Below are 18,865 nucleotides of genomic sequence, written 5' to 3' on the forward strand. Positions count from 1 at the left end.
GATTGCTTACAGCTCTAAAAATAATGGCCTCATGTACTCCCTGCAGTAGCTCTCCTGCTTAGGCAACTGAGAGGAGTCCTTTTAAAAGGACACAGGACAACTCTGAGGCGGGATACCCAGGATGTCCAGATGAAGATGTCAAGAATTGGCCCTCTTTCTGCTTCTTTTTTTCTTTCTTTTGCATCCACATTTGCCCTCTGGGTGCAGTAACAGTATATTTGGACTGCTTTGTCTGTCTCACTTGTTCTTGCTGTGCCTTGGTAGAGTTCAGCAGGCTGTTAAAAGTGGTTTTATTTGACTTTTCTTAGTATTCACCTTCTGCGGGAAGTTCCTTACTAGGCTGCTGCTTATTTTTCCTGTTAGTGTGGTAGGGGGTATCCCCACCTAGCTACCTACATGGGAGTACAGTCTTTATTTCCTGGAAAGAGCTATTTAGAGGCAGAAAGTAGAGTGAAAATAGGGGTTTTCTGGAGTCAATTAGATTTTTTTTTTCAGCATGTCTTGGCAAGTTACTTAAGCTCAATAAGCCTCTGTTTCTGTTTCTTAAAAATGGGGACAAGCTGGGCTCGGTGGCTCAGCCTGTAATCCTGTGCTTTGGGAGACTGAGGTGAGTGGATTGCCTGAGCCCGCGGGTACGAAACCTGCCTGAGCAACTTGGTGAGACCTCCTCTCTACGATAAATCAAAAATTAGCTGGGTGTGGTAGCGCGTGCCTGTAGTTCCAGCTACTTGGAAGGCTGAGGCAAAAGGATCACCAGAGTCCAGCAGGTTGAGGCTGTGGTGGCCGGGAGCATGCCACTGCACTCCAGTCTGGGTGACAGAGTGAGACTCCAAGTCAAAAAAAAAAAAATTGGGACAGTAAAACCTGCCTTAGAAAATTGGGATGATTAAATAAGATAACATGTGAGACTCACCTAGCTAAAGTGACTGGTCAGTAAGGGAGTTGTAATCATGGTCTTTATTTCAAACCCAAGTCCCAGCTTTGAACTTTCCCAGTAATTGCTTGTATCCCCTTGGATTCTTTATTTAGTTATTTAAGACATATTTATTGAGTGCCTACTGTGTGCTTGGTTCTAGACCCTGGACATATCATGGTTGATGAGACAGATCTTCAAAAGACTTTGCTACCAATAAATTTGATTCTAGAGGTGGAGACAGGCAAATGAGAAAGAAACAGAGAAACTGATGCTTGGGAGAGAGCTGTGATATGTACAGTGGAGGAACATGAACCAGGGGACAGCAAGGGAACACTGGACCTTCAGTGTAGGCAGCGATAGGGGATGAAAGGCTGGTTGACAGATGATTTGGTGTATCCCAAAAGCATTGGGAAGGCCAGTATGACTGGCATAGAGGGAGCGGGGGGTGGGGGGGTGGTGGGAAAGGGCATGTGGATGTCAGAAAGGTAACTGTGGTCAAGGCCATATTGGCCTTGCAAACCAATGTAAAGTATTTGGGTTTTGTTTTAAATTTGATGGAAAGCTCTGGGAGGGAAGGTTTGAGCAGGATGGTGATGTGATCTGATAACCCTTAAAGATCATCTTGGCTGTGAGTGGCAGGTCAACTGACTCATGCAGAATGACCAGTTAGGTGGCTGTTGCATCCAGGTGAGAAGGGGAAAGGCCTGTAGCTGGCTGGGGTGGTAGTGGTGGTGGGTAGGAGTGTCCAGGGTATACTTTCAACATAGAATCCACATTCAAATATATTTCTAATGATGTGCCTGTGGGACATGAGGGAAGAAATTTAAGAGCAAGCCCTAGATTTTTGGCCCGTACAATGAGAACAATAGTGGTGCTCTTTAATGAAAATGAGAACAGAATGTTTTGGAGGTGGGAATCAAGGGCTCTTGTTTGGATATGAGGACATCAAGCAACTCCTAGGTTGTTATTTCTTTCACAGTGTTGTGGCTACGTAAGATGGCCTGCTTCTCGGTGTGCCAGGCACTTGAGAAATAAAGGTGACTCAATATGGTCCCTGCCTTTACTAGCACATAGTCTGCCTCAAACAGGTATTCATTTAGCATGTGTTGCAGTGGTAGTTGCTTGAACAGACATTGCATGTGAATTGAGAGCCACTGTTCTTAATCTATGTCGTGGGAGGAAATCCAGGATAGTGATGGGAATGGAGGAGGCACCTCACCCTGGACAGACTGGAGAAGGATTCTGAGAAGGGATTTTTGAGCCAGGTGTTGGAGGGTCAATGGGAACTTACCACCTGGCAAAACCTGCACAGGAAATAGCACCAATACTCAATGCTTATTCCAACTGCCAGATTTGTACTCAAGAACTTAGCATAGGACTTTTAAGTGTAGGGACTCCAGAAATCCTTGTTGGTAAGAATCACTGGTTCACCAAGGACTCTTCAGAGCCAAAAGACGAAATAATAAGGTACAGGGGGTTTCAACGGAAAGTCCAGAAGGGCCGGAGCCGGGATTTCCTCTTGACAAATCAGCCATCATCCCTATCTTGATACCATCTCTGAGGCCTTCAGATGGGCCTTCATCCTGCAAGTAGCTCTTCTTTTTGGGGCCAGGAGTTGGGTCCTGTACTCAGGGCCCACCATGGGCTTCTCTTTGGTCCCCTGTATGTTAGTGCTTCCTACACCAAACTCATGCTTCCTCTCAACTTTCAGAGAAAAATTCTGACTTTGTCTCAAGTTGGAGTTCAGTTGGGGGTCCTTAGTTTTATTCTTCTTTTAAAAGACTGTTGAAAGCACCTTATAAAAAATCCTAGGTGTTAAGACTTTGAAGAAAAATGCCAGTCCATCGAAAGTAGAGATGGCAGGTTTTGAGCTTAATAGATATTAGCACAATACTTTACCCAAACATCTATCTCGCTGTTGGTAATATGTTTTCTTTGTCAAGTGCCCATTCTGATAAAACGTTATTTCTGTTGAACTGAACTCCTGATGGAATCTTCTATTCCCCTCTTCCCTCAGTCTATTTAGATAAAACCTCATCCTTCATGTCTGATTTTCTCCTAAGGAATAGTTTGGATTTGTCAGGAAGGGGTGAAAAAAGAGATGATTTTTTTTGGTCTTATTTCTTTTTCCAATGTAGATACTTGTGGGAATCAGATTATAACTTTCATGTGAGTCAAACTGACACAGGGTTGTTGGAGACTACAGTGAAGAAGGGAATTAAAGAAGGAAAAAGGAAGACAGTCCCATAGGCTTAGGGATGTCCAGGCAGGCTTTTGCTTGTTTTCTCTTGTTTTTAATTTACAATTGACCTGAGGATGATAGCATTGATTTAGTTGATGTGACAGTTTATAGCAAAGGGATGCTGTTGAAAGAAGCAACCGCTTTCACAAAAATACCTGCTTCCATTTTTTTTTTAAGTGGGTTAGAATATTCTGTGTGGCGGCTACTCATGCTGTGGGTTGCCTGCATCTCTACTGCTAACTTTAACAAGTGCAAATACAGAGCCCTCCTTGTCTTGATAACTGGCTCTTTCTGTTGATTTTTTTCTTTCCAGCCCCTTTCTTTCAGTCTCTCATCTGGTCCAACTATTATATAGTGAACACTGCCGGCCAGAGTTGGAGATTCCTGGTAAAATGGAGCCTACATACAACAGGGCATCCAGAGAAGGTTGGGCAAGGAGTGGGGATTTGTGTGAAGGGCAGTGGCTTTGTCTCAAAGCCAGTTCACTGTAGAGGGGATGAGGTATGTCAGAAGACCCTGAGAATGTCGTAGAAATCAAGTCTATTCTCACTGATGCCAGAGGTCCTGAAAAGACCACAGGTGGGGACAGTGGGATTCCTCCATGTTATTCCTCACTTATGTGTGGTATAAGGGAAGCGAACTTTTGTTCACATCTGGCATGTGCGTAATTTCTGGTGTGGTGGTCAGATGAGCAAACCAACACTGACATGGAGCCTAAAGAACACACTAGATTTTTAATCATGTGTCCCGGTGTGTTTTCCTCTTATATTCCCAGGACATTCATGGACTGCTGACCTCCCAACATGGAGAAGGATGTCAGAGTCTGAGAAAGGTTATTTTGTAGACTTTCTCTCTCCCAAGTTGTGCAAAATGCCGTAGTTCAATCCTGATGCAGTTCAATTAAAGACACACTCATGATGAAAAGCAGGCATTCTCTTTTGGATCCTTTTTTTAGGAGTGCCTAGAATTTCACATGGATATTCCTCCCCTCAAATGAGATGATCACAGCAGGAGAGAGGCACTGAGGAAGACAAGGAGCAGGGATGATGGACCAGGGCTTTGCCGATTTGTCTGGAGTCCACAAGCAGCTGCTGTTAGCCATTGAAATTTTTAATCTTTCTGTAATCCAAACCAAGCATTATTTTCAATTCTCCCCATTTTAAAAAAATTACAGAAATCCTTTTTGGTAAATGAATATGGCCACTAGGAATAACTATTTGAGGCTTACAGCAAGTGTGGACTCACATAGTGAGAAGAGGATAGTTTTCAACATCCTTAGTGTGATGGACATAAAATAAAATTTAAAGCCTTACTAAAGAACCATCCCATGTGAGTCTCTTGATTTTAACAAGATTTTAGCTACAAAAAAAAAAATCAAACCTCATTAAAAATTTTTACTGTAAAATATGATTCTTCTCAGCACATGTGGTTCACCACTCTTGGAACATATTAGTGAGATTTTACAAGGGCTATGAATATTTCATAGAAAATAACACATTTATTGCAAAGATTAAAAAATTATATCAGTGCAAAAACACTTTTGAAACCTTTCATCTTGAGTGTCTCTAAAGAGAAAATTAAACAATTCTACAGTATATTTGTGTTTGATTCTATAGTAAAGAGCCCTATCAGGAATGTGCGGTTTATGCTTTGCAAAAATCATTAAAATGATTATGCTTGTTTAGCTTTTAGTTTTGATGAATCACCCAACAAAGGGAATTGTGTCCAACTATTGCATATGTATGAAAATAGGGCTTAAGAAATTGGGGAGAGAGGCTACTTTCTGGAACTCAACCACTGGAAACCCTCACTCAAGTTGGTAATGTCTTTGAGGTGGTATAAAAAGTGATTGAAGATAATGGGCTAAGTGGAAACAGAGGCTAATCAAAGATGACTAGAATGAATGTCGCACACAGGTTGATTCTCAGGAGTTGAGGTGAATAGTTACTCCCATTTTCCAGGATGCTGTTATTATTACCATCTAACAGCAGTTTTCTAAATTCCTGGCGATCTAAGAGACGACCTTGATTCTACTGTCAAGTCATTCAGTTGTACAGGAAATAAGCACTAAATATATTAGTCCTTTGCCGTGTTTGCTGATGATTTCAGTGCTACTAACAAAGCCCTTCTGTCCATGCGTAGATTCCTTGGACACCAAAGAGAAATATGGTGGTCTAGATATAGAAGCAGAAGACATAGATTCCCAGCTACGAGAACAGTAGTTCAAAGACCAACTGCCTCCAATTTTACGTACTCAGGATGTTTGGCAAAAAACATTTGAAGCTTTGAAATCATTGAACCTGAAGTTTCAAGAGGCAAAATCTGACATCATTGCTCATTAGGACACACTTTAAGCACTTATAGCTTAAACCTAGCTATGGAGACAGCAAATTGGTGTAAAAATGTCTTCATTTGCTTGGCTTAATGAAGCTCTTTAAGACAAGGTTCTTGGAAATAATTTTGTGGAAGACAAAAGTCAACTCTCCTTCAGCCTAATATGGTAAAATGAGTCCAGGCTTCTTTCCCTGACATTGTGGTTACAGATTCTTTTTAGAAGCTTGTCAGGAACTCTTCTCTTGATGTGGTTCCATCTTTGTCAGAAGATCTATCGACAAGGCCTTTGCTGGAACTCATTTTGCTTTGGTTGCCAAAGATAACTTCCAGAAAATCACTTCGGGGAATTTTGGGGTAAAACATTCCCTGTTTACCGCATAACAAGTGAGCGGGCTGTGCGTGTCATCATTGCCATTTTCCTTCCCACAGCTAATCTCATTCCTCACTTTCAGAATTTAGGAAAATGGCCCAACTCATCTTGTTGCTCTGACTTACAAACTACCTAGAATGAAAAAACTGGTAACATGTCGGCAGACTCAACTCAAATGTGACCATTCAATGATCAAAATTAAAAAAGAAAAAATTATAATGTGAGACTTTTCAGCTCAAACTGAGTTTTTGAAATTTTCTAAAATGACTTTGGCTGCAATGTTGAATTTATTTTGAAATTTCAAATGGCATTGAAACAGGGTGTGAAATTTTTATGTTAATTAAAAGGAGGGCATTATCTAAATAAAATTGGAAAATACTTAACAAACATAGCCTCATGTAGAAGGAAGCCTGAAACCAGGGGAGCAGGACAGTGAAGTCACTAGGTTGTTAGGGCCCTGCTTTTGAATGAGACTGTCATCTAGCAAGGAGGAAGATTCAGATGAGCAAAACACATCTATACTTAAAAGAGCTAGAATATCAGGAAGGTCCTGGGGTTGCATGATGGGAGCTGCTCCGAGAATACAGTAGAAGCATATGCAAGGGCACTAGGACCAGGATCAGAGCAACAGTGTGTTTAAATGTGACAATGCTAAGACCTCCCTTGCATCTAAACCAGATAATCTTGGGAAATGCCTAAACAAGCCTTTTTCAACCTTGGCTACATATGAGACTCCCATGGGTGTGACTGCTTTAAAAAATGCTGATAACTAGATCCCCACCTCCAGATGCCAGGCTAAATTAATCTGGAGTGGGGCTTGTGCACATCTGCATTTTTTGTTTTGCAAGTGATTGTTATGTTACCCATGATTGAAAACCATTGATCTATGGGACCAGAGGATGAAGCCGAAGTGACAACTACAACCACAAATTAGATTGGACTTGTTTGGAGAAGGGTGAAAAGGAAGCATCCTCATTTGGTACAAAAAGAGCCATTGATCTGGAGCCAGTGAACCTGGATTTAAGATTTTTCCTCTATCATTTGTTGCTGGGATGACATTGAACAAGTTAAATCATGTGTCTGTTTCTCTGTTTTTTTTTTTCCCATTAGTCAAATAGGAATGGTGAAAACAGCTACTTCATTGCACTGTTGCATAAATTAAAATGAGATGACACATACACAGCATCCAAGCACATGTACCCAGTGGGAGCTGACCAAGTGTTTGTTGAATTTGATAGATGACCTTGAAGTAGATGGTGTTGTTTCTGTACATCATCAAACTGCAACAGTGGTGGAAATAGGATTGAAGAACATTCTTCGTAGCACCTGTGAGTGATGAGGATGGGAACAGAGAGAGATTGGTGTCAGCAGGGATTAACCATGGAGACCGATGTAATGTTCGGAGGACAAGAGTCCAAAAACTATAGCACAAACTATGCCAAATTTGGCCCTCCCTCTTTTTTTGTTAATAAAGTTTTATTGAAACACAGCCACACCCATTAGTTACGTATTTCTTTGGCTACTTTTATGCTCCAAAGACAGTTGGGTACTTGCAGCAGAGAAGGCACAGCCTGCAAAGCAAAACTTATTGGTTCTCTGGAGGTTTAAATAAAAAGTTTCATGACCCCTATTTTAGGATAAGATTAAAAGGCTTGGCTTGGGCTGGAATGTTTGAAATAAAATGAGAAGAGCAAGTGCTTCAAACATCAGGAAGGAAGAATTGGCAGGCCCCAGTGACAGATTGTACGTAGGGAGATTTTGCCTTATAAAGGGTAGGGATGTAGTGTCTTTAACACGGGAAGAATGATGCAGAAGGACAGCTCTCCTGAAATCTGGTGATGAGTGTAAGTAAGATTTTGGCTGTCTAGACTAGAGAGACTTGAGTCAATCACCATGGGAAGAAGGGCCTGAGCCCCTCCATGGGAGCCCCATCCAGATCCTGGCCCTGCCTCCGTTAACAAACCCACCATTCTGTTCATTTGGAAATGGTGAATATCAAACACAGTTGCAAAACGCCAGCACTCTTGAGAGATCGCGAGGTATTCAGCACACTCAGATTGATTGAGATCGTCACTTAGGACATTTTGGATGGCAAGTCCCTAATCTCTGTCACTGCGCTGCACGGAGGTTGATTTCAATTTACCTTCTTTGTTCTGAATCTTAGATGTTTTGATTCTTAATTCAGAACATTCATCTCAAGTGGATTCAGAGATTCAAACTCGATGATAAATTCATGTTTGTTGAGAAGTTTTGGAGGGCGGAGAAAGATGTTGTCAGCTAAGGTTTTGAATAATGTCTTGTTTGACATTTTAAACTCCAAGTAGGCTGAACCACAGATCAACACATATACGCATTACGTGATAGAAAGATGCGTCATGTGTATAAATCGACTGTGTATACAGAAAAAAATACACAGACGGGAGGAAAGGTAAGAGAGAAACAAAAGTAAAGTGCTTATAAACAAGGGGTCTTATCCACCATGGCCTCTACTTGTCCTGCCTCCAGGTTTAGGGGGTGGGGCTGGGAGAAGGAGGGCGAAGTGTGAGTGTCTGTTTTGGTCAGGCCCAATACAGTGTGCACACACGCCCATGTCCCCCATTTTACATGCAGAGACACTAAATTGCAGACAAGTTAAATACTTTGCCTAAGGTTATTATTAATAAGTGAAAAAACCATAATTCAAACTCAGCTCTTTCTTCTTCTGAATCCTATGCTCTTACTAATCTGTGAAATCTGGCAGGTTTGTGAACCATTCTCAAAAAAGTGCTACATACCTCATTGATGACTATCAGTAGGGTCACCTTTGAAGTACTCCCCTTGGGAAGCTATGCACTGATGCCAGCACCTAGTCCACCCAATCAGAGCAGTTTTGAAACTCTTTTTCAGGAATGGCCATCAGAACTTTTGTCGTTATTTGTTGAGGTCTGACTGTTAAGTTTGTGAACTTGCCACTGTGCTCTTACGTTGGCATCACTGTACAAATAACTATATTGAAACACCCACCCTCATCTGATCTGGCCCTGTGACTTTTTTCTTTACCTGAAGTTAAAGGAAATATTGAAAGGCAGAGTGATGACATTCAGAATTTCAAGGGTAATATGGTGACGATTCTGATGGCCATTCCCGAGAAAGATTTCCAAAGTTGCTTTGACAGGGGGACTAGGCACTGGCATTGGTGCATAGCTTCCTAAGGGAGTACTTCGAAGGTGACTGTAGTGATATTCAGCAATGAGGTATGTAGCACTTTTTCTAAAATGAGTTTACGAGCTTAATTGTCCTTTCCCATTCTTGATTTGTTTGCTTTTCTTGGTTATCTCTCCCTCTTCTCTCTACACTTAATATTATTATAAGGTCTCTTTTAAATAACTGGTAGTGTATGATGTGCCAGACTTTTTTTTTTTTTAAGCTGGGGTGTCACCCAGGCTGGAGTGCAGTGGCATGCTCATGGCTTACCACATCCTTGACCTCTAGACTCAGGCAATCCTCTCATCTCAGCCTCCAAGTAGCTGGAACTTCAGGGGTATACCACTATATGTGGCTCATTTTTTAACTTTTTTGGTAAAGATGAGGTCTTGTTATGTTGCCCAGGCTGGTCTTGAACTTCTGGGCTCAAGCAGTTCTCCTACCTTAGCCTCCCAAAGTGCTGGGATTAAAGGCATAAGCCACTGTGCCTGACCTGCTAGATATTATGTCCCCTCCCCGCCTTTTTTACTTTTAGTTCGGTGTCAGTTCTTCTCTTCATCTCTTCTTTAAGTGCTTATTGTGTATGGAAAGTGAGCCAGGCTCTGGGAATAGAGACTGGATATCAGTTCCACTCAAGGTCTGATCTGTGTTCTGTTGTGGGCCTCCGTTTGGTCAGGGTTATCCAGAGAAACAACCAACAGGATGTGTGTCTACAGGTATGTTTATTGTAAAGAATTGGCTTATGTGATTATGGAGACTGACAAGTCTCAAGATCTGCAGGGTGCATCAGAAAACTGGAGACCCAGGAGAGCTGACGTGTAGCTTCTGTCTGAGGCCTGAGAGCCAGGCGATCTGATGGTGCAGTTCCAGCCCAAATGCTGGCAGTCTCGAGACCTGGGAAGAGCTGATGATTTCGTTTGTGTTTGAAGACAGGAAAAAATATGATTCCTAGTTCAAAGGCTATCAGGCAGGAGGAATTTTATCTTTTTGGGAAGGTGGTCCTCCTTTTTGTTCCATTCAGGCCTTCAACTGATTGGATGAAGCCCACCCACATTGGGAAGAATATATCTGTTTTATTCAGTCTGCCAATTTTAATGTTACCCTCATTCTAAAACACCTTCGCAGAAACACCTAGAATAATATTTCACTGTCTGGGTATCCTGTGGCCCAGTCTAGTTGACACATAAAATGAACCATCATAGTTCCCAAACTGTTGCTGGTCTGCAACAAGATACATATGGAACTTGAAACTAGGCATTTAGAAACTTCTAGAGCAATTGGACTTTGTGGAAGTATCAGGTGTGTATCTTGATGAATAGGGATTAGACCAGTGTGTTGCGTTCAAGTGATGAGTTGTATGTGGGACAGGCTCTCTACCACCTTTGTGTTTTAGGACCAAATTGATGTCCAGGACGGGTTGGGAGAGAAATCTGGTTCTTCATCACTGGTAGTTTGAGAAATACTGGTTTGGGCACAGTTGTTTCCATAGGCCATAAAATGGGCTTTCTAATGATGACCTGTACACAAAGCTTGAGCAGTGTTCCCGACAGTGACCAGAGCCCTTGAGATGTAACCGAGATATACAGACCACATCTAAGCAGACTGACCAGTTGTGTTCCTGACTCTCTCCCCACTCCCACTCTTGAGAGGGTCAGGAGAAGCTCAAAAAAGAGGTCAGGAGCCACAAACATGGACAGTCCAGGAACAAATGCAAGAGTCAGGATGAAAGAAACTAGAGTGAGCTGTGACGGTGACAAGGCAACAAGAACTCCTTACATAACTTTGGATTGTGCAGTGCTGGGATCATCCGGACCACGGGCCATGGAGTTAGAGCCAGAGGGGCTTCTGAGTGCATCTCCAATGCCCTCCATTTTAGAAGAGGAAACTGGCTGAGGAAGTAGAAGAGGTTGGCTTGAGATAACAGGTCTTAAAAAAAAAAAAGAAATTACAATTCTGCCATTTATTGGGCATTTTTTCCATGCCAGGAGTTGGGCATAGCGTGTTTCTTTTTCAACATGGGTTTCTCTCCTTAAGACCTGACATTTATTATTTTGTGTATTCTCATTGGTGACAAATCTACAGGGTTTTCCAGAGTGGGAAAAACCTGCAAGTCTTTGAGAGCTAAGTTTGGTTAAAACCATTTGGGGTCAGAAACAGGTGGAAATGGGTATAAGATGTTGATAGCATTCCTCATCAGCCCATAATCAAACAATTGTAATTTATATTATAAATGTAATTTACATAGAGTATAAAATGTGAGGTTTTGGGGAGAGGAGCCTGAGAACATGACCCGGCTTCCACGGTGAAGCCTGCCTTGCCATGTTTCTTATGGGTTAACCTTGACCTGGCTAAGGCTGAAGGCAAGAAGTTCAGAGGTTCCACGTTTCAGGGTATATATGAAAGGAAACCAACACCTCCCCTCATTGGAAAGGGGTCGCAGGAAGTCATACCAAGCACCTCCAAGGGGCATAGTGCTTTGTACGTTGGTGTCTTTTAAGCCTCCTATCACTCTTGCTAGGTTAGCATTTATGTTCCCATTTTACAGGAGAGACAACTGAAGCTCAGAGCATTGAAGCAACCCCTCCAAAGAACAAACTCATGGGTCCCATTTATTTTTACTTTCTAGAGACCCTGGGACCCTGATGGGTTTCCAGTGCATCCTCAGTTCCTGCTCAAATACTCCAAAATCCTTTCCTGAGAAGGAAGACCCCTCAGGCCCCAGAGCATCTTTGCTTCTAACTCTGCACACAAATGCCAGAGCTTGGCTGAGAGCAAAGTCACAATCAGGCTGCAACATAATCAGAACATGGTTTCAACTCTTCATATTGGTTTCTGTATCTGTAATGTGGATAACTATTGCCACACCCTTGTGCTGTGATCATAATTTAAGGCATTATCAGCATCAACTACCTAGCAGGGTACAGATCCATACCAGCCCGTCTGACCCCCCACCCTCTGATGGAAACCAGGTGTTCATCTTCGCCTACCGCCTGCTCGAAGGGTGTTTGTTAGTTGACACAACATGGTGACTGATAGCTGCCTATTTTTTTTTTTTTTTTCCATTCTCATTGTAACTAATTTGGCTTTACCAAACCGGGAGGCAGGTTTCAAAAGCTTGGGTTGGAGCTTGTCATTTGCCAGCTCTGTGACAATGCAACTAATCAGCCTGTGATTATATGTCCCTTACAGATTCTGCCTTGGCCTTTGATTTGTGGTCCTAGGCAGTGGAATTCATTGAGTCATATTTGTTGCATTGATAGGGGAGGATCGGGATCTTAGGCGTTTAACCCTGAGGTGATTAAGAGGAACCAAAAAAAAAAGGAGTGGTATTTGTTATGGCCCAAAGAGACATCAAAAAGCACTGGGCAGAGGCTAGGGCAGCACAGGCAGCATGGATGAGACTTGGAGGGTGTCATTCATCACATTCTTTGATCCTTAAGTTTGTGAGTCATAGATTCTCTCTGGGACAGTTTGGAAGCTCAGTGGGGTCTGGGCAGGAAGGAGAAAAGCTTGAGGTATGGAAAAAGAGAAGTGTTTTTTTTGTTTTTTGTTTTTTTTGACAGAAGGCAGAGAGGATGGTTTTCTAGAGATGTGACTTTTTGCTTGGTAGCACCAGAAGCAGCTGTAAAGTGTAGCTGGATTCCAGGATTTCTAGAGAGTGGGGACCGAAAGAAGTGACAGCTTTAGGTATGTTTTGTGTCACTGGGGCTTCTCCACAGTAAGCATACATCGAGCACTTACTAAATACAAGGTAATATACTAAGTACCCTCGGGAGATGAGGTTTTTGCATTAATAATTAAATAATAATTTAATTGCTAGCTTGCTGCATAGCCTTGGGATTGCTCATGCTCCTACTTTCTCATCCCATGTTGCCTTTAATTATTTTATTCTTGGCATTGATACAGTCATACCACAAAGACAAGCAAGATCCAACCTTTACCCTCATTGAACTCCCAACTTTCATAGGACACATTTAGTTAAAACAGTTTACCAAAAGCAGAATGTCAGATAAGTGTTTTTGCAGCACTATGTTCAAATTACTGTTGGAATATACCGAAGCATGTATTTTTCTGCAAATGGAGGAGTGTTTCCCCTGGGAGGTAATCAGGGTTTTGAAGGATGCATGGGAGTTCGCATAGGAAGAGCTCGCCATCTTATCATTATCTTCTTTTTACTCCTTTTCTTCTTCGTTTGCTCTTCTTCACTTGCTCCTTCTCCCTCATACTCCTTCTCCCTCTTTCACCTCAACCCCCTCTACCTTTCCTTCACATTCATAATGCATTCTTGTCAAGAATGCCTACTTAGAAACATGCCAAGTAGAGAAAGGACGGCAGTGCGTTTAATTAGGAACAATTTTTATGATGATTGTCTTCTCTAAAAAGCATATTTGTTTTTATTGCTGCCGCAAGTCATTCTGTTCTCAACTTTGTTCCCAAACCTGGATGCGTTTATTTGTAACTTGCTTTCCATCTGCTTTCCCTTAGACACAGGATTGTGGAATGGAAGTCTGGGCGACCCGGAGGGGCTTGGGCGCGGTTCCTTCTGACTAACTCTCCCCTGGCCTTTCACACCCTCAGATGGAAAGCCGGTGTCCCTGTCCCCGCTGGAGTCCCAGGCGCACAGCCCCAGATACTCGGCGTCCAGCCAGCGGGAGCGCGAGAGCCTGGAGGTGCGCGTGCGCGAGGTGGAGGAGGAGAACCGCGCCCTCCGCCGGCAGCTCAGCCTGGCCCAGGGCCGAGCCCCCGCCCATCGCCGCGGCAACCACTCCAAGACCTACTCCATGGAGGAGGGTACCGGGGACAGCGAGAACCTCCGGGCTGGCATCGTGGCGGGCAACAGCTCCGAGTGCGGGCAGCAGCCGGTCGTGGAGAAGTGCGAGGTAAAGGGCACCTGGAGCCCGGGAGGCAGGCTCCCACCGTGCCGGGCGCCTCACCCCTTGCCCGTGCCTTCTGGAGGCTCAGCCAGTGCCGGGGCCCGAGTGTGACTTCGGCGTGCTCACCGGCTTTGCTGAATGGCCTGGCAAGTCGTCTGGTCTCTCGCAGCCTCGTTTTCCCTTCTGAAAGATGGGGCTAAGAAGGCCTCATCCCACAGAGATGTTAAGCTAGCTGGTAGAACCTACCAGCTGTTTCCGTGTGGCTCATTTTGACACGCTCAGGGGTTCTACACCTAGTTGTCATCCTGAGACTTCTGTTACTTAGACTATAGTGTAAATGGTGCAATTGGGGTTGTGGCCCTGGTGGACAGTTCCCTCGGGCCAGGGTATCAACAGCCTCAGCAATTCAGGACCAGAAACTTGTTTGCCTATCTAAAGCAGTAATTTGAACTTTTGTAGCTTTATATCGCTTCCTGCCTTTTAGAGTATACTTTCTTGGCAACTCTTTCGAAATTCGGAACACTGGCCCACTCCTCTCTACTGCTCCTCCCACCCTCAAAGTCCTGCGTTCGTGTCTGTGAGCACTGGTTTCTCACTTCTTCCTGTTTCCGTGGTGGGGAAGACTGAGAGCATGTCTGCAGAAAGCAAGACTTTTAGCCGGGCTCGGTGGCTCAGCCTGTAATCCCGCGCCTTTGGGAGGCTGAGGTCAGGGGATTGCCAGAGCCTGCGGGTTCGAGACCCGCCTGGGCCGCGAGACCTCATCTCTACAATAAATCAAAAAATCAGCCAGGCGTGGTAGTGCGTGCCTGTAATTCCGGCTACTCGGAAGGCTGAGGCGGAAGGATCGCCGGAGCCCAGCAGGTCGAGGCTGCGGTGGCTGGGAGTGGCCACTGCTCTCCAGTCTGGGCGACCGAGCGAAACACCAACTCAAAAAAAAAAAAGCAAGACTTTTGAGAGACAGACAAGATTGAGTTCCTATCCCAGCTTTGGTGGCTTCTGCTGTGCTTACTGGAGCAAGTTATGTAACCTCTCTGAACTTCAGGAGTTTCGACAGTACACTTCAGAAAATAATATCTGTTTTCACAGAACAGTTTTGCGACGTAGATGAGATGGCCGGATAAAGCCATGAATAGAGCCTGGTACACAGTATGTTTTCAAAATTATGGGTATTTTTTATTACCTTTAGTTAAATACAGATTTACTCCATTTCCTGGAATAAAGAATATTACACTTCAAACTCCTGGAAGAGATAACTCTTTCAAAGTGTAGTATGCTGTTTATGTGAGTGGGATTTTTAGTAGTACTGGTGATACAATTCAGTGCGTCGTGAAGAAATACAGGTCTTATGCAGCGATTTAGACTAAGTTCTTTAGACGCTTGGCAGTGAAGGAGGAGACTTTAGACGAACTGCAAGGACACCCCTTGAGGATGGGAGCATTTTTCATGGTTTCTCCCGCCTGGATGAAGTATGGATGGGTGGAGAGAGAGGCAGATTGAGGAGTCCAAGGAGGAAGATCGTGTGAGTAGGAAAAGTGAAATGATTGTGCTGTCTCTGCAGGAAGGAATTGAGGACATAGCGAGTTGGTCATTCATCCCAGGCCAGAGGACCTAGGTGAGGAAGGTCCTACTGCACCGTTCTCATTTGTTTGTTCATTCATTTGACAAACACGTCTTGCACCTGTGTCATGTATCTCACACTGTTCTGTGTGCTGGAAAGTAGCAGTAAACAAACAAAATACAAGACCTCCTTTCTTCTGATTCTTAAATTCTGTAGCAGGAGGGGAGAGGAAGTAATGATAAACAAAAAAATACGAATGTCAGGAGGTGAGAAATGCTGCACATTGATTCAGCCCTGACCATCTGCCAGGCCTGCTCTCCTTTGCTCTTTGGCAGCCATGGTCTCTGTTTTACATCTATGCTAATGGGCAGGCTGATTGGTTTCCTTGGTCAAGGCTGGTTGGGGGGGGGGCCCTAATTTTGGGAACATCTGTTTTCTTGCCTTGGTGAAGGTTTGTTTGATTTCTTGTGGGCTGGGTCACGGCCGTGACGTGTTAGTTTAGGGTGGATTAGTTTGGATGAGAACCCTGCTAACTAGTTGAGATAGCCCAGAGTGAGGAAATTATTTTTCCCCAAGTGTATTTACATTATTATGACTCAAGGCTACCTAAAAACCTGATAAGAATCAAGGAAGTGAACAATAGAAATGGAAAAAGAGCGGGGCTCAGTGGCTCACCCTGTAATCCCGCGCTTTAGGAGGCTGAGGTGAGTGGATTGCCTCAGCCCGCAAGTTCGAGACCTGCCTGGGCAACTTGGCGAGACCTCATCTCTACAATAAATCAAAAAAAAATTAGCTGGGTGTGGTAGTGTGCGCCTGTAGTTCCAGCTACTTGGAAGGCTGAGGCGGGAGGATCGCCAGAGCCCAGCAGGTCGAGGCTGCAGTGATGGGGAGCACTCCAGTCTGGGTGACAGAGTGAGACTCCAACTCAAAAAAAAAAAAAAAAGAAAGAAATGGAAAAGGAATAAAAGAGCTACAAATGGGAGACAATGCCTGTATTTGCTGGGAGGTTTCTCTTCCTGCTGTAGATTCTCTAGCTAGCAGCTTTCCTCGTCTGCTCAGTTTTCTGAAAGGTACACATTCAGTTTTGGTAGTGAATCCCCTGCAAAATAGTGTAGGCAAAGACCATTCATTTTTGAAGCTGGGAGTCATGAGTCTAAATCCTGGCCCCATTCCTAGTCTAATAGCCATGTGGCTTTGAGCAAGTAATAACAATTTATCTCGGTTGCCTCATTGGTAAATTGCAGATTAAAATCAAGTTCTTGCCTTATACCATTTCAGTGGTGATAATGGACATTAGACCTAGAGGGAAACTATAAGGTTGTTATTTGTATTGGTCGTAGATTTTACTGTGATTTATCAAAAAATCCCAACTAACAATGGCTTAAGCAAGATTTGTGCCTGTCTTCTCTTTGTGTTTAAGATGTCTAGAGGGCATTGATATAGGGAATGCCCATATCAGGGATTCCTTTATCTTTTGCCCCAACCTGTTTGGTTGACGTTCCCAAGGTCATTTCATGGTCCACAAGAAAGAGCTTCAGCTATGTTTTCTGCATTCCAGCTGGTGGGAAAGAAGGCATGTCAAGGTGGAGCATTTCACCTTCCTGTGAGAACATATTTTAGAAATTTCACACCTCAGATCCTTTTAGATCCATTGGCATAGCTTAGTTTCATGGCTATCCTTAGCTGCCACTTAGCTGCAAGGGAAGCAAGGGAAAAGAGTTTTTATTCAAGGAAGCCGTGTTCTCCAATAACAGTTTGAAGTTCTGCTACTACAGTTACAGTGAACATTCTCTGACACATGAATTGTTCCCAGACTTGGCTGTGCATTAGAATTACATATCTGTGGGACCCATCTGAACCTACTGATTGAGAGTCTCTGGGAGTAGGATCTAAGACTATGGGTATTAAAAAAAAATCTCTCCAGTGATTCTGAGATAAGAGAGACTGTTTAGAAAACATTGCTGTAAGACACAGCACATTATTGATACATTTCTCTTTATCCCTGTGTTCTTTGAAAGATAGGATAGCAACATAGGAATTTAGAACTTGAACTTGTTGACTCTTACTGTAAATTATTTTCTAGTTTTTTGTTTTGGACCTGGTAACGGTTTTATTCACTTGTTTTTCTTATGTTTGTGTTTCTTGACAATGTTTCTTTTTAGACCTGTAGAAGGTCATTTTGGTAGAATTCTTCTGTGATGAACCCCTGTTCAGACCTTCCATAGATGCATTTGAAGTCTTGGTCTGCTGCCATCTTATTTCAAAGTGATCTACTACGGGCACACATTTACCATGAACAGTATACATCCTCTGTCTCCATCAATTTGTGACTTTAAAGATTTTAGTGAAAAAAAAACCATAGAGGTAGACAAGACATGTCAGTCAATGGAGTCAAAATAGAAGCTCCCTTCATCACGGCACTTTTTGGTTACAAGTGCTGAAGCTCATCTTGACATCCTGTCAGCGTTCAGGGCCAAGAATGCTGCCATCATCTGTGGGTACGCTGAAACTTCTCTGGGGTATGACAAGTATTTCTGAAAACTCATTTCTTAAAATGATGCCCAGACTGTCAGTTGAGATATCTAGTGATACAAACAACAGGACCTCTTCAGTCCCAGTGCCCTGTTATCATTTGCTAACTACGTGGCCTTCGGATAGCCACTTATTTTATCCTTGGGTATTTCTGTAGTCTGGGTGATGCTGCTTGAGGAAGGCCTGGTTTCTCTGTGCCTGGAAAGTTGGAGCAGAATGATCCCTTTTGATCTTCACTCACACCTGTGTGTGTATATGTGTATTTTTCTCGCCTTTCTAGTTCAAGTCTAACCTAGGAATCAGCTATGGTGCAGCAGGAAAAAAAAAAAATCACAGAAATTGGAGTCAGAATTCCTGAATAGGAATCTTTCCTTTGCCACTTATTAGTCATGACCTTGAACGATTCAGTCACCCTCTTGGGGTCTGTGTCATCATTCTAAAATGAGAAAATGATGTTCTTCCCAGTGTGGTTGTGAGGATTAAGCAAGATGGGAGAGGAGGAGGAGGATGGAAACTGACTCTGTAGAGTGTCACATGTACTTATTGTGGATATTCCACTTCTCCATTGCTACCCAACAGATCACCTAACACTTAATGGTTTAGAGCAGCACCAATTATTTTATTAGCTCTCATGGTTTTTGTGGGTCAGAGATTCAGAAAGGGCTTAGCTGAGTGGTTCTGGTTGGTCTCCCTCATACAGCTGGTGTTAGTTTGTGGCAGGAGCTGGAGCAGTGGGTGCTGGCCCAGGCTCCCTTTCTTCTTATAGGCTCAGGGCCTGCCTTCATGGTGTCTCTGCACAGGTTACCTTGGGCTTCCTTACAACATGGCTGCACTGGGCAGTCAGCTGCTTACATGG

General features: G+C 43.4%; 1 protein-coding gene across 1 annotated transcript in view; it reads left to right on the forward strand.

Moving 5' to 3' along the window:
* Window positions 1-18,865, forward strand: part of LARGE1 (LARGE xylosyl- and glucuronyltransferase 1) — a 515,425-nt gene that overhangs the window by 177,983 nt on the left and 318,577 nt on the right. Inside the window, exon 3 of the mRNA XM_008064872.2 lies at window positions 13,624-13,925. Coding sequence (XP_008063063.1) covers window positions 13,624-13,925 — 302 coding nt within the window. The remainder of the gene's footprint in view (window positions 1-13,623; window positions 13,926-18,865) is intronic.

This window comes from Carlito syrichta, unplaced genomic scaffold, assembly GCF_000164805.1.
Source record: "Carlito syrichta isolate Samal-C Ts95f unplaced genomic scaffold, Tarsius_syrichta-2.0.1 Scaffold308088, whole genome shotgun sequence".
Lineage (NCBI taxonomy): Eukaryota > Metazoa > Chordata > Mammalia > Primates > Tarsiidae > Carlito > Carlito syrichta.